At 42.5% G+C, this 15,040-nt stretch overlaps 9 protein-coding genes and 1 non-coding gene across 10 annotated transcripts; 4 read left to right on the top strand and 6 right to left on the bottom strand. All coding sequences in view use genetic code 12, as the record gives it.

Moving 5' to 3' along the window:
• Positions 1–39: 39 nt before the first annotated feature.
• FOB63_002471 (uncharacterized protein) lies at positions 40–1,311 on the bottom strand (the record flags this gene model as incomplete). The annotated part of the gene is made up of 1 exon (XM_002616478.1): positions 40–1,311. One exon carries the CDS (start codon positions 1,309–1,311, stop codon positions 40–42), a length of 1,272 nt encoding a protein of 423 aa, XP_002616524.1.
• A 725-nt stretch (positions 1,312–2,036) lies between these two features.
• On the top strand, positions 2,037–3,023 carry ECM4 (omega-class glutathione transferase; the record flags this gene model as incomplete). Its single annotated transcript, XM_002616479.1, has 1 exon — positions 2,037–3,023. The coding sequence occupies one exon, from the start codon at positions 2,037–2,039 to the stop codon at positions 3,021–3,023; it is 987 nt and encodes a 328-aa protein (XP_002616525.1).
• Positions 3,024–3,411: 388 nt separating this feature from the next.
• On the top strand, positions 3,412–4,187 carry RSR1 (Ras family GTPase; the record flags this gene model as incomplete). Its single annotated transcript, XM_002616480.2, has 2 exons — positions 3,412–3,439; positions 3,496–4,187. 2 exons carry the CDS (start codon positions 3,412–3,414, stop codon positions 4,185–4,187), a joined length of 720 nt encoding a protein of 239 aa, XP_002616526.2.
• A 531-nt stretch (positions 4,188–4,718) lies between these two features.
• Positions 4,719–7,628, top strand: FOB63_002468 (uncharacterized protein; the record flags this gene model as incomplete). The annotated part of the gene is made up of 1 exon (XM_002616481.1): positions 4,719–7,628. One exon carries the CDS (start codon positions 4,719–4,721, stop codon positions 7,626–7,628), a length of 2,910 nt encoding a protein of 969 aa, XP_002616527.1.
• A 27-nt stretch (positions 7,629–7,655) lies between these two features.
• On the bottom strand, positions 7,656–8,267 carry FOB63_002467 (uncharacterized protein; the record flags this gene model as incomplete). Its single annotated transcript, XM_002616482.2, has 1 exon — positions 7,656–8,267. One exon carries the CDS (start codon positions 8,265–8,267, stop codon positions 7,656–7,658), a length of 612 nt encoding a protein of 203 aa, XP_002616528.2.
• A 284-nt stretch (positions 8,268–8,551) lies between these two features.
• SEC13 (GTPase-activating protein) lies at positions 8,552–9,439 on the top strand (the record flags this gene model as incomplete). The annotated part of the gene is made up of 1 exon (XM_002616483.1): positions 8,552–9,439. The coding sequence occupies one exon, from the start codon at positions 8,552–8,554 to the stop codon at positions 9,437–9,439; it is 888 nt and encodes a 295-aa protein (XP_002616529.1).
• Positions 9,440–9,478: 39 nt separating this feature from the next.
• Positions 9,479–10,408, bottom strand: PNP1 (purine-nucleoside phosphorylase; the record flags this gene model as incomplete). Its single annotated transcript, XM_002616484.1, has 1 exon — positions 9,479–10,408. One exon carries the CDS (start codon positions 10,406–10,408, stop codon positions 9,479–9,481), a length of 930 nt encoding a protein of 309 aa, XP_002616530.1.
• Positions 10,409–10,601: 193 nt separating this feature from the next.
• On the bottom strand, positions 10,602–10,689 carry FOB63_005562. The gene has a single exon. It is a non-coding gene; the product is annotated as a tRNA-Lys (tRNA).
• A 168-nt stretch (positions 10,690–10,857) lies between these two features.
• Positions 10,858–13,047, bottom strand: FOB63_002464 (uncharacterized protein; the record flags this gene model as incomplete). Its single annotated transcript, XM_002616485.1, has 1 exon — positions 10,858–13,047. One exon carries the CDS (start codon positions 13,045–13,047, stop codon positions 10,858–10,860), a length of 2,190 nt encoding a protein of 729 aa, XP_002616531.1.
• A 724-nt stretch (positions 13,048–13,771) lies between these two features.
• On the bottom strand, positions 13,772–14,884 carry MSW1 (tryptophan--tRNA ligase; the record flags this gene model as incomplete). The annotated part of the gene is made up of 1 exon (XM_002616486.1): positions 13,772–14,884. One exon carries the CDS (start codon positions 14,882–14,884, stop codon positions 13,772–13,774), a length of 1,113 nt encoding a protein of 370 aa, XP_002616532.1.
• Positions 14,885–15,040: the final 156 nt, after the last annotated feature.

Below are 15,040 nucleotides of genomic sequence, written 5' to 3'. Positions count from 1 at the left end.
TAAAGCGCTATGTATTAAGTTAATTGTTAATGGATCTTATTAGTCATTTTCTGTCTTCGAGGTATTCGTAGTCCGCCATTCAGCGGGAGTGATTGCGTTTGCACATTCAACGCAATGGTCTATAAAATCTTTCGAAGATGTAAACATCTTCTGGCAAGCTCTGCACCATCCAGGATCAACACCTTGGATGTCATTTTGTTTATCCTTAACATAATGCATCAATCGCAAATGTCTTTTCAAAATGTCTAAACGGCTAAATGACCCTCCCTTACGGTGACACGTCGGGTCAGAACGCCAGTAAGGGCAATGAAACATAGGCTTATTGTGTGACTTAGCGTGTCTATGCAAATCCGATTGTCTAGCGAATGCCCATGTACATCCAGGGTGTGTACAAATAAATGGTTTTTCTTGGTCACCTTGAGATACAGGGGAGTTGAACTCAATTTTCTCTCTCGGTTGACTATTGTCTTTGGCAAGTTTGAAGTGCTTTGCGTGTATGAAAAGCTTATCCTGGAGTTTGCTATCTGCTGGTAGTTTTCCTTTGAAGAGTGCCAGATCTTTGAAATACAAAAATTGCTCATTCTGGGGGCGATTGAAAGTGGATTTCCGGGCATTCGGTTGTCTCATAGCAAGTCCATCTTTGTCTGTAATTGCACCATTGTTTGTAGCAGAAAGATGCAGCAGGAGTTTGAGAGGAGTCTGCAACACCGATGGCAGAGTGGTTGATGTCTGAGGAGATGAATGCTCACGCGAAAGATGCGGTATTTGGGCTGGTAGTTGCAGATAATTCGAAGCCGATAGGAGTTTGTGATCTTGCAGCACAAAGTTAGAATTTTGAGCCTGACCTTGATGTTGATTCTGGTTCAGGTACAGTTTCTGGTTCGGGTTCTGGTTCGGACTCTGGCTTTGGTTTTGCGTTTGGACAGAGCTCAGTTGTTGCGTAAGCGCTTGGCTCATAAATAAATCTTGCGAAAAGGACATATGCTGCCCCGGTAGGCTGCTGGGCAAAAGGGGTTGATAGTGGTTAGCCTGCGAGTGTGAAAAGGGATCCTGTAGAAGGGACCCGTAAGGGCTGGTTTGCTGCTTGGGCAAATTGTAAGGCAACGTAGAATTCAAACTTGATGAGTATATATTGGAACCCGCTACCCCGTAATATGTTCCCGAAGGTGCTGAAGAAATACCTACTGGATGCGGTAACGTTTGCGTAGGTTTCTGTATGGGAAATGAAAAAGGCCCAGTTTTTAGTGCCTCATCTCGCTTTGTCTGATATCTATCACCACCTTGCGCATACGAGCCAGGTGAGGAGGACATTTAAGTTAGCCAGCTTGCGATCTTGTTGCACCGGAAAGACCTTGAATTCTTTTTTTTTTGGATTTGCCCAGTTGAGATGGAGAAATGTTTGAGCCGCTCAAAGTGAGGTTCACGATCTTGTGCAGGATTCCAACGGTTTTATTTTCTGTCGGCTAGACTGCAGTCTTGGAAGACTTCGCAAAGTGCTTAGTAATTCCTTTCCCAAAAATATCCAAGAGGTGCATGGTATTTCCGATTGAAGGGCTAAATTATACGAGTGGTTTCGTATACATTGTTACTAGTCTCGATGTTTCTTTAAGATGTACACAACTGAGTTTAATGATGGGACACCAAGTAATTGGTTGCGATGAACCCACACGTACCAGCTTCTCAAAAGCCTTCGTTGTCTAAGTGATAACGTTATTGTGTTGCTCTTCCAAGGTTTTTAGATCAAATCCTTTTTTATTTCTATTCTGTTTCCTTGTCGTAAAGTGTACTTGCCTTTCAATTCTCTGCTAGTCCTACGTAGGCTCACTTTTCCTTCATGCGGAAACGTACCCCAGGTCTTAGGCTCCAATAAGCATTTACGCAGTCTTAGTAACCAGCGTGTAATATTACATACAGTACATTAGAGTCTGTCATCAGTGGCAAGGTTGAGTCTTAAGTTGCTTCATTATATAAACTCACCATTACACCAATGTCAGAAGTTTGTACATAAAATTCAATTGTTTCTTGGACCGTTACTAATGTCGCAGAAAATCAATATTCTTAAGTTCGCCGGCAAAGATGGCTCTTACAAGAGACTTCCTTCTCAATTCAGGGATTTCATTTCCTCGGACCCCGGTGCTCGTTTTCCTCCAGAAGCAAACCGCTACCACTTGTATGTTTCGTATGCATGTCCCTGGGCACATAGGACGCTCATTACGAGAGAATTGAAGGGGTTGTCCCTGATGATTTCTGTTTCAGTTGTGCATTGGCACATGGACGATAAAGGCTGGCGCTTCCCCACACAAGAAGAACTTGATGAGACCAAGGCCACAGAGACAGATGTGGGTACGAAAGACGATTTGTATGGGTTTGAGAGAATCAAGCAGTTGTATTACAAGGCCAATCCCGAATATTCCGGACGTTTTACTGTGCCTGTTCTTTGGGACAAGAAGTTGGAGACTATTGTCAACAACGAAAGCAGTGAGATTTTGAGAATGTTCAACACAGAGTTCAACAGCTTGGTTGACCCTGGCCATGCTGAGATTGACTTGTACCCTGGCCCATTGCAATCCCGCATTGACGAAATTAACTCGTGGGTATATGACAACATCAACAATGGTGTCTACAAGGCTGGGTTCGCCACCGATCAAGGGGTTTATGAGAAGGAGGTGTTGAATGTGTTCAAGCACTTGGATAAGTTGGAAGAGATTTTGAAGGAGAATGCTGCCGAAGGAGGAAAGTTCTTAATTGGAAATCAATTGACCGAGGCAGACGTTCGCTTGTTCCCTACTCTCATCAGGTTTGACGCAGTGTACCACCAGCACTTCAAGACCAATATCAGAATGATCAGACATGACTATCCGTATTTGCATGATTGGTTGAGATTATTGTACTGGAAGATCCCAGGCTTTAAAGCCACAACAAACTTTGAACACATCAAGAAACACTACACAAAATCCCACATCAACATCAACCCGCATCACATTACCCCTCTTGGGCCAATACCCAATATCATGTCTTTGTAAAAGGTCTGTACCTCTTGCATCCTTGTTTTACCATCTGTGATCGTACCTCGCATTGAAATGCTGTCTTTCGCGTTTATAGCTTACTATGTATTGTTTGACTGAAAATCAAACGTAGAAAACGGGTACAGTGAACCTTTCTTAGCAGCAAAGGAATTCAGAGATGCGTATGAGACGGCGAGCTTAGAGTAGATTTAAAGTCCCCGTTGCATGATGTAGTGTGTGAGCTCAATCTCAAAAATTCTGCCTCGCGCTTAGTAGACGTTAGACGGTGAGTGTATGGAGGAATAAACAAGGCACAAAAAAAAGTACACGGAAGATTAAAACTGCTTACTCCCAAAGTCTTTGAAAACGCCCTCTTTTTACGTCGTTGTTTTATTTTCTGTCATCTATGAGAGGTATGGTTCAAATTCTGGATTGTCCCCTTGGCGGGCATCATCCATTGTGCTTGTTGTGATACAATACTAACTTATAGACTACAAGATTGTGGTTTTGGGTGCCGGTGGTGTCGGCAAATCGTCTGTAACTGTTCAGTTCGTTCAAGGTATCTATGTTGAGAGTTATGACCCTACAATCGAAGACTCCTATCGTAAGCAGATCGAGGTTGACGGTAGGGCTTGTGACTTGGAGATTTTAGATACTGCTGGTGTCGCCCAGTTCACTGCCATGAGAGAGTTATACATCAAATCAGGTAAAGGTTTTCTTTTGGTGTATTCAGTTACTGATGAGAACTCTTTGAAAGAGATGTTAGCATTGCGGGAACAAGTTTTGCGTATCAAAGACACTGACAATGTTCCTATGGTTTTGATTGGTAACAAATGTGACTTGGACGATGAACGTGTTTTGTCTATTGACGATGGTATCAAGGTCTCTCAACTGTGGGGCTTGGTCCCTTTCTACGAGACTTCTGCCATGTACAAGACGAACGTTGATGAAGCTTTTATTGACGTCGTCAGGCAGATAATGCGCAAGGAAGCTCAAATGAGCGCCGAAAAGAAACAACAGAAGGAACTACTAAAGCAGCAGGCTGCAGAGGCTGACGCCGCTCGAGAGGACAATGAATATGCAAAAGGCACCGAGGATGGCCCTTCTTCTAAGAGAAACAGACAGTCACAAACTAAAACATCGCTGTCTGGTTCTGGAAGTAAATGTTGCGTTATCGTCTAATCGATGAAGCAATCTGCATTTGCTCATCTACGAGACAACTAGACTGTTGACGAACGAATAGATGGTTCTGCAGAGTCATGAAAATATTGTTTTGGTCTAAGGGCACCTTCACTTTGTCTTTCTGTATGACTGGCTATTAACCTTTAATATAATTGCACAGTCTTCCATTGATGACTGTAACTACCGACATGTATAGTCAGAATAATAAGTTACAACTGCAATAGTGGAATATTCCAACTTTACTGTTGTAATTATTACATCATTCTCTCATTAACAAGTGATAGTAACGTCAGGATTTTATACTTGTTTCCTAATGTTCTCTTTCATTCATATAGTTCATTGGTGTCTGTGCTTAAAAGTCCGCTGAGTGTTGCGGCGTACAGTAATTTCTCGTGATTGTTATCGCTAAGTGCCTAGATACCCTGATTCATTTCTCCTGCACTTAGACTTTAACCTAATATAGTATAGTTCCATTTTGTCTTCCTACCATCGAAGGTGCTTCAAAAACTACATTCCAGCTTCTTCTAAGGCATGTATGCCACTAGCCCTATAACTCATGCATCCGAACTATCATTTCGACAGCGAAGTTATTCGCTGTCAAAGAATTTGGGAGATCTACGAAAACTTAACAATAGAAGCACATCTTCTGTACTGGAGTCTACTGACACCACTGCTCCTTCAGAAAAGGAGCTAATCACATACATTTTTCCAGATTTTTCTGCAGCAGAATATTTCCAGAAGGATTTTGCCATGTTGAATGAGTTCCACGTCATGGAAGAATCGGAGGCGGTGGGATTCGAGATATATTTGGTTGATCAATGGGTTCGCCATAGGAAGATTGGAACTGTCGTTTCAGTATACAATGGTAACTATGAATCTAAGGTGAAGGTTGTGAAGTTCACGATACGAAAAATGCCCATAAAACGATACCCGCCCCGCTTTCAGGAGTACCTAAATGAAATGATTCTGAACCATGCAGCGTTCAAGAAAATGAACTCTGTTTCTAAGGAGCAGTCAAACAGTGCAGATACCGGAGAAACTGTAGGTGAGTTTCTTTTGGTCACTAATATCGCAGTTCTACCCTCAAACGTTAATTTAGTCGCTATTGCGAACGGTGATGTCAGGGAAATAAAATCCACATTTTACATTAATTCCAACTTGAAGAAGCTTAATTGTGCTGGTCGCTCCTTATCTCTCACAATGGAAAAGGTATCAGATGCGTCTGAAGACAAATTTAGACAGATGTATCGGATTTTCAACTCGTCAGTGCCTATTCGGTTTGCGATTTGCGAGCTTGTTAACTTAATTCAAACATGTTTGTTTTACTATGATCTTCTTGATGCAAGGTACTGTGATGGACTTCTCTGTCAAAAAACGGAGGATGCTATCAACAACTGGTGGAACTTAATTGGATTGCCACACTTCAACGCTAAACCAAACCCAAGAATTGGTATTCTTCCATCGAAAACAGTCGCAGCTATCATAAGTTTGACCGTCAGCGTAAAGATGCGTCTCCACATCTTCGGTGGATGCGATGTACCAAAAGATCCATTTGATTTTGAAAATTTTATGATTTCCATTGGTCAATTTCAGAAACAAGTTAAGCTAGAAAAGAAAAGAAAGCTCAATCTCATAACACTTCTGCGTTTGTTTTACTACACAAATCAGAAATTACCTTCAGATAATACTAAGCAATATGGTGGTTTTGGCAGTGACTTGTCCTTGACGGAAGGATCATTCAATGACATAACGGACAATTTATCGACTTCGAAGCATAATTACTCTTACTCATCATTGCATAATGATCCAACTGCTTCGGCTCTGACAGCATCGGCTTATCGAAGAAATAAGCTTTACTACTCCAAAGAGTTGAAAAAACTCACAAATGTGGTTAAGAATACAGTCCAAGATCATATTATAGTACGAGAGGACAATGATGGTTTTCATAATGAACCGTCGAAGACAGGCTCGAAGTTGAGAAATAAAATTGCCTCTAAATTAACTGAACTGATTACTCCCAATGATGTCGAGACTACCGATTTGGATATATTAGTGAGGAAATTTTTAGTGGGTAAGACTTTACTAAGATTATGGAAAGGACTTCCCAAATCTGCAGACAGCACCTCATTCACCGTGGATGATAAGCTACTGCACCAACACCATGATCACCATGGCGCGTCACGTCATAAAAGACCTCGCTCTTATGACTTCTCTCACCCAACTGGCATTGCAGAGGATTCACGGTATCAATTCATCAGTCTTAAGGACGCGATTGTGATGAATCAGGAATTATCAAGCTTGCATTCTGAGAAGGCATCAGGACGTCTTGGCCGCATGAAATTTGCATTTCAAGGACGTAGATCTAATCCTATTTACGAGATTGATGCTTATTCTTCGAATACTGGACAATTCAAGAGCAAATCGTACTCTAGCGGTGACCAGGTCGAATCTGTTATTCTGGAAGCAAATGAATGCAAGAATGCACCCGAGGATAACACGAAATCAAAACCTTGCACTTCTGAGAAACTAAAGGAGGATTTCCGGGGCCTCATGACTAGACGAAGCTCTTTTCCCATTCTATACAATGGAGTGGACGTTAACATAACTACAGCTGAAACGTTGCAGATAAAACCTCCCGATGTGAAATCACTCCGTAAATGCGCAAGTTTTTCAGTGGTCGAGGATTATTTTCACTGTAATGATGAACTTTACAGCAAGGGAAAAATGAAAGTGGATTACCTTGACGATGTGTTGGACTTAATTAAACTTGAAAACTATAAGAAGAACACAAACGTCAGTGGTACTGTTAAAGTTGCAAGACATTATAAACAGATTAATTATGAGTTGGTCAAGCTTCATGGTATTCACAATCGTATGCAAAACAAGCGTCTAGTCATAAACTCAGAATATTCTTCAGTTTTGGCGGGCCGGATGAAGGATCTCACTGATAATATTGATCGTATGGCTTTTAGGTGCCGCGATCTCACGAAGAAAATTAACGAATTGGAAGAAAACTCAAAAATTTTTAATTTCAAATTGCAAGACACATGTGTTGGTAAGCTCGATGGTGTCATTGGCGGCTTAATCAAATCCAGTAAGTTTTTACTTGTGTTTAATGATGAGGAAGAACGCAAGAAGCTCATTTTTGATCTAAGCGGTAAGGAGTACGTTGAAGAAAGCAATGGTGAAACGGAGAATTCGTATTTCGGCCTCAGGTCGCTTGCGATATTCTTGTACGAGCTGTTTATTTTCTTCCTACACTTTTTTGACTTTGACCGCTCGAAGATGAACCTTGAACGTATTCGCCGCTCATACAAAATGGTGGACCCCAATAGAAGATATATTGACCGTGCATATACTTTTGTTAGAAGAGACTCGGCTCCTTTAGATACAGCAATGTCGCCGAATGCGCCAAATTCTGAAGAGATGAACAATAGTTAGAATTTTTAAAGGGAACTATTATATATTTCATATGCTTTTATGAACTTCATTATTGAATGTTCCGTTGAGCACTTCAACAAGTTTAGCCATCTCTTTTTCATATGCGTTCGATAAGAGTAACTGCTCATCTAAATCAAACTTTTGGAGTGTCTCAGATGCACTATTGGTTACGATTGCAAGAGATTTGCTGAGGCTCGAGATATTGGCATCCAACTGATCGATTTTGTCACCTATGGTAGCATTTACATAGTAGTTCGTCCTTTGGTTCATCTCTTTCTCTTCTTCTTGCTGTCTCTTATCTGCTTCGGTATAATGCTTGGTTACATTGCGTACAAGCTCGTCACTGTCGGAGATCAACTCTGTCAATTTAGTGGTAGCAAAATCCTGCCATTGTATTTCAGTCTCTAGCGCCAATCTCAGTTTTTCCAATTCCACGATGAGATCCAGCTCAGTAAAATTGGATATGGTCTGACATGGTTCCAGACTGCGTAGTTGCTCCTCATGGCCAGGCGAGACTAACGTTTTTGCTGCTTGCGAGAGTGCTTTGATCTGTGTCGAACTTTCTGTTACATGTGAGCTCAATAGATTTATAAGCACGCCCACAGACCTAGAGTTTTCCGACTGTTCTCCCATGATCATATTGTTTCGTTGGAGTTGATTACCAGCGCGCACAAGAGGTATCGTGGAACGCATCTGTATACTCCCCACTCGATAGTACAGTTCCACGCGAAGGCAATTTTTAATACACGTAGTACATGTACACAGTAAGGATTTGGGACTGAAGCATCTTGGACCTATTACGATACAAGGAGCTGAAACTCAGCTTTCTCCTTAAAACCGTTTAGTTTGGTGTACGGGTTTTGTAGTATCGACACGTCCGTCGTTCTTGTATTGTCTAGAGTATACTTCTTCCTACACAAGTCATGGTTACTATAACAGACGCCCACGAGGATTTGATCCACGATGCTGTGCTAGATTACTATGGGAAAAGATTAGCTACCTCTTCTTCGGACAAGACAATCAAGATTTTCGATGTCGACGGTGCTGATAATTATAGGTTGGTTGAAACGTTGGTGGGCCACCACGGTCCCGTGTGGCAGGTAGCTTGGGCGCACCCAAAGTTTGGCTCCATTTTAGCCTCCTGCTCCTATGATGGGAAAGCAATCATTTGGAAGGAACTGCCCGAGACTCAACAATGGTCGATTATCGCAGAGCATGCTATTCATCAGGCCAGTGTCAATTCCGTCTCGTGGGCTCCTCATGAATTAGGTGCTCTCTTGTTGTGCACCTCTTCGGATGGTAAGGTTTCCGTGGTTGAGTTCAATGAAGATGGTACCACATCCCACAAAGTTTTCCATGCTCATGCTGTAGGGGTAACCTCCGGTTCTTGGGCTCCTATTAGTAGTGGAAAGGACGGCTCTCCTCTGCAACGTCGCTTTGTGACTGGTGGCTCAGATGAGTTGGTGAAAATCTGGCTGTATAAAGAAGATTCTGACAGCTATGAGTTGGAACACGAGTTGCAGGGTCATCACGACTGGGTTCGTGATGTGTGCTGGTCTCCATCTCTTTTGGTGCGTTCGTACATCGCATCTGCCTCTCAAGATCGTACAGTTCTCATCTGGTCTCAAGACAGCGATGGTAAGTGGCAGAAGCAGCTGTTAACAGAGGAAAAATTCCCAGATGTGTGCTGGAGGGTGTCGTGGTCCTTGTCCGGTAACATTTTAGCTGTGTCGGGTGGTGACAATAAGGTGACATTGTGGAAAGAAAACCTACAAGGTAAATGGGAGTCCGCTGGCGAGGTAGAACAGTAGATACTACTTAGCAAGCAATATACATACAAAAAGTTATGTCTATAATTCTCCAATAGTAGCTTCAATTATGCGCTCCACATCTTGGGATGCCTCTTTGGCACTTTGCAAAACTTCATCGTGTGACGCCATACCTTCGTCTAACGGCTTGGGTTCCTTGTCGAAAGCACTAGGTGGAGCCTCTCCCATCCCCTCATTTGTAATCAATGATAATGCCAATACATCCATGTCACAATGTCTTGCAACTATCACCTCAGGAACAGTCGACATTCCGACAGCATCGCCACCTAAAGTTCTGATCATTCTTACCTCAGCCCTAGACTCAAATGTAGGGCCCGCAGCAAAGAAGTATGTTCCCTCTTCAATGCGGCGAGTCACGCCCAAAGCCTTTGCCTTGCTAAAGAACAATTTTCTCAAGTTGTGGTTGTACGCATCAGATAATGGTTGGAAACGAGGGCCAAACTCATCTAAGTTGGGGCCTCTCAAGGGATGAAAACCAGCAAGACCAGGAAAGTTTATGTGATCATTAATAATCATCAAATCCCCGGGTCTAAACCCTTCACGTATACCACCTGCCGCATTTGTCACCACAACAGTCTTCACTCCCAACAATTTGCATAATCTTATTGGGAATGTGGTTTCCTGAAAGCTGTAACCCTCGTAAAAATGCAATCTGCCAACCATGCAAACAACTGGAACTTTTCTGGCCCCAATTAAACCAAAAATAAGTTTTCCTTCATGGCCTGGAACAGTCGAAGTTCGAAATCCTGGAATGGACTCATAGGGGAGCTCCAAGCGTGGTTCCTTGTGCAACACTTTTGCGATTCCTCCTAGACCAGAACCACATATCACGAGCACTCGCGGCTTGTCAATTTCGCTCTCCACAAAAGGCTTAAGTTTTTCCCTCACAATTGCTGTTGCATTGTTCAAGAGGGATATATACTCGGCAGGAGGGATTTGGTAAGAAGACATGATAGAAAGAGGTGTAAATGAAGGAGCGATCGCACGAGTACTTATCGCGATAACACAGTGTGCCAAGTTTAACTACTGCAGCACAGTCACACCTACACTTGGTAAACATCATCTTGCAGAAGCCATCCAGTAAAAAGAAATGTCTTCAGACGACAGCCCGTCTTCAAAAATGGAAAAAAAAAAAAAAAGAAATAGCCCGATGCGGGGCTCGAACCCGCAACCTTTTGATTGACCTTATGGTGATTAAGAGTCAAATGCTCTACCGATTGAGCTAACCAGGCTTGTTTCAAAATAGTTTATGGTGCAATTAGTATTGCTTTATTTTGTGTGAAGACTGTTCGATACTTTTCAGGGATCTAACATCTATACAAGTACTTACAATATTAGAATTTTTGATTTACTGTTTATTGTATGCAAGTTAACATTAATTGCCCTATCTCTACCCTATATTATATTTTTCCATCATCAGCAAAAATATCGCTATGAGGACTGGATTTCTTTCCATTTACGTAAGACATCGTCGTGTCATTACGCGTAGCCCGGTCACTTGGAGATGATGACCCCGTTGTATCTTTGATGGTTTGTTTTGTATCAAAACTCGAGAGGAGAGGTGACGAAGGCATGTTTACAACTGTTGCGTTCTGATTGTCCAACTTGTCGTACGTAGAGCCATACGTTTTTCCTAATGACGATTCCTCTTCAGCTACAGGTGTCTTACCTGTTGCTGGTGTAATGCAATTATCCTTAGGAGTGGGTTCATTGAAGAAGTGAGACCACTCATCTTGATCGGGGCTAGAGCGCAGATTGAAAGATTTCATTACCATGTGCTCAATTTCAGAGAAACCCTCTTTCTCTTGGGGTGGAAAGTTCTCCTTATCTTCCTCTTCCTCGTATAGGTTTATTACTCTCGTATTGGATTTGGTGGCCATCATTGGTGGGGTAGTCTCCTGCTTATTCACCTGGGCATCATGTGGCAAATCTATGTCGGTCAACGGTCCTCCAAAATTGTTTAGTTGGTTCATAAAATCATTGAGATCTTGAAAGTCATCACCACCAGGAGTTTGGTTTGGTGTTGAACTTATTTGATGCGATGTTTTCATACCTTCACGATTCTTTATTACCTCATTTATTGTGGAAGGAGCATGCGAGGGAATGGCAAATTTGTGATCAGGGTTTGCTGGGGAAGACAGTTGATGCAAAGACGATTCTTCCTTCAATTTAAGTTCCCTTTTATACTTTTGTTGCTGTAAATACTTCTTCACCACTGCTTCTGGGCGCATAAATCCTTTGTTCCTCAAAAACAAATAGCATGCATTACACAAGGGACCAAACATTCCATCGTACATCTTCTTGTCAAACACTTTTGACCTTTGAATATTCAAGTAATTCGAGTTGAATTTCGTCTCAAAGTATCTCCAAGTCACAGAATCGTTGGCAGCACAATTTTTATTTATGCAAAGGAGATCATGGTTGTCAGGAAGCTTTGTGCTTGGTATGGTATGTATCTTCTTACTGTCCAAGTCCTCGAGATCTGGAAGAGATTGGAATGTGTTATTCTCGGTTGCAATGATGGTGGTCGTTGTCGTGTCCGACTTTGAGAGTGCCGTGGATTGCCCCAGCTTGTAAGTTTGCATGGGAAGATAAGGAGAGGATACCCCATCTTTAAGATTGTAATCCGCATCTTCCTCTTCCTCTTCTTCTTCCTCGTCAATTGCATGCGTATTCTCATTGTAATCGGTGTCATCTGTGGATTCAGAACCGTTTACAGGCGATGAAGACATTATGGGCAAGCTAGTCATCATGGAACGCGTACGCATTGCACGATGAGGATAAGAACCATCAACAGGGGTCAGGACCGATGGCGTCAAGGGAACATTTGAGCGTCTCCTTTTGCGGCTCGGCTTATCTATTATCTTAGCCAGTAGAAAGGGAGCCAGATTGAATCGTTCCTGGATACTTTTACTATCATATTTGGGGGCCGCATTCAATTTGTCCGCGTAGATAATGCTCGATATTTGCTGGTTTGGAGGATGGTAGAATATGGGAAGAGATTTGGTTCGTGTTGCCTTCAATGCAGCAGACGATGACGTGTTTGGTGGAGGCTGTTTTCTTTTGCGACTATGCGATTGGTTGGACGCCCTAGAACGCTCGCTTTCTTGATCTTTTTGTTGGGGTTCCTCCTTATTTTTCTCGATCACATGTAGCTTTAGACGAATTTCTAATGTCAATGAGGATGCATTTGCTTTGTCGCCAAATAAAAATGATGCAGAAAGATTTTGGCACACCCGTCCAGGAATTAGGTATGGTTTTGCCAGGGATAATAAAGTTGATAGTTCCCCATTTGCCACAAATGGCTCATCGGGTTGCTCGGTAATATCCTTGTAATAGACGGCGTAATCCTCTGTGTCAAGTTTGAAATTCTCTGGTGAACTTTTGAGAATTTGCGTGACGCAATTCTTCAAGTCAAACGCACCAAGGGTGAGAAACTCGTTTTCGCTTTCGGCCATAGATAACGGTATCTGGGCAACCTTGACAGAATATTGAGTCTTGGAGCGAGAAAGGAAGACTGTCGGGCTGTTGTCAAAAGAATACAAAACTTTGACCTGCATTCGTCTGTAAACCTGATCGTCAGAGCTCATGATAAGATAAAAAATGATGTAAAAACAATGAAGGAAGAATTCTTTGCCAATAGGAAAAGGGATGGTAAAGTCAGTGTAGCCACAGAAGAGCCCCAGTTCTTGTGGGTGGGGATGGGGTCACGAGTAAAAGAAAGCGGGAAGGCGAGAAAATAAACAAGCAAATTCTCACTATTGCGCAGAAATACTTTAAAGGAAATGACCTCAGTAAACGCTAGGGATCTGCGAAGCATTTAACACTACGCAGGTTGCTCAATGAAATGTGATCGGTCTACATGAACCACAAGCATATAATTGCCAGTCACATAAACAACGCGACGCGCGACGGGCGAATTCGCGCTTCAGATTCTGACGCGCCTCGCGAGATCTTTTTTGAAACAGTCTGGTTTGCGACAGAAGTTCTGTTTCATTATGAAAAGTTTTCCTTGCTATCGGTTGTGTTCGCCTACGATAGAATTAAATGTTCGTCCATAGTTTGGAGTGGGTAGCATGGTGCAGCTTTTGTAGTTCCATCTCCTTGCAGCATGTAAGCCGCGCCGAATTAATATTCTGTGCGCATTACACTTGCATTCTTCTTCATACAAGACTAAGCAAAGTGCTGGCTCAGACGTGTCGCGCAACTAGGAAGAAATGCCATGAAGTACTAATCGAGGGTTGTCTACTGTCTCAAATAAGTGGCAGCTTGGGTCGAATTTAAATGCATTGTTATGCTTCTATATACAAGTACTCACAACAACCCAACAAGTCTTTTAATTTCGGTGAGATTCTTGTGCGCAAGCTCACTCGCCGCTTGGGTACCTTTGTCACAAATTTCGCTCAAGAACGCTTTATCGTTGGTTAACTGTTCGTATGTGGTTCTCTTGTCCTTGAACTCTTCCACAATGACCTCAGTAACGTAGTCCTTCAATTGTTTGTGGTTTGATATCCATGCCATGTCTTTCACAGTCTGCTCAGCAGACTGGTTGAAGATCCCGGCAACAATGTTTATAAGGTTTGAAACTCCGGGCCTATTTACTGGATCGTAAGTGATTGGGCCTTGTACCGAATCAGTGACCGCTTTGCGCATCTTACGGGTGATGGTATCTGCGTCATCTACCATATAGATGGCTGAATTCTGGTCCTTGTCTGACTTCGACATTTTTTTCTCGGGATTTCTCAAAGAAAGAATTTTCTTTGTGGGTGTCAAAATCGTCTTGGGTAACGTGAAGAAATTTCCATATGTGTGATTGAACGTCGATGCTATGCCTCTGCACAACTCCAAATGCTGGCTCTGGTCATCACCAACAGGAACATGTGTAGAATTATAGAGCAACACATCCGCTGCTTGTAGAACAGGGTACAACAAAACTCCCGCTTTGGTCTTTCCCATAATTTGCTCACTGTAAATGTCCAGCTTATCCTCTACATGCGCCTTCAGTTTCCATTGGGTCATTCGGTTTAAGCTACCCATACTTGTCAAACACGTAAGGATCCAGTACAACTCTGAGTGTCCACTCACGCTGGATTGATGGAAAAGAATACATCTCTCCGGGTCAACCCCAGCACTTATAAGACTGGCAATGGTATTGAGTCTGTTTTCCGATAGCTCTTTGGCCCCAAGTAATTGTGTAAGTGAGTGCAAATCTGCTGTTCCAAAAATACATTGGACGTCCTCAGGCGCTTTTTCGGTGATCGTTTTCCAGTTTCGAACCGCACCCAAGTAGTTACCGAGGTGGATTCTACCCGTTGGTTGAATTAAAGAAAAAATTCTTGCTCCACTTTCGAAGTTAGGAATTTTATCAACCGTTGCCACGGTGCTTGCAGCCCTAACAGCTCGTAGAACTTTGCTGGCTTTCAGCATTGAAATGAAAACTGAACCACTAACAAGCAAATTTTGTGCGTATCTCGCGATCTCACGACCTACATACTATTGGATAATAGAATCTGGTTCAAGAGGTTGCATTAAAAAGAATAAAAAATATGTGTGGTTCTACCTATCATACAATTGCTGTACCAG

This window comes from Clavispora lusitaniae (genome assembly GCF_014636115.1).
Source record: "Clavispora lusitaniae strain FDAARGOS_655 chromosome Unknown tig00000078_pilon, whole genome shotgun sequence".
NCBI lineage: Eukaryota > Fungi > Ascomycota > Pichiomycetes > Serinales > Metschnikowiaceae > Clavispora > Clavispora lusitaniae.
Note: the sequence above shows the minus strand (reverse complement) of the source record. Positions and strands in the feature narration are given on the sequence as shown.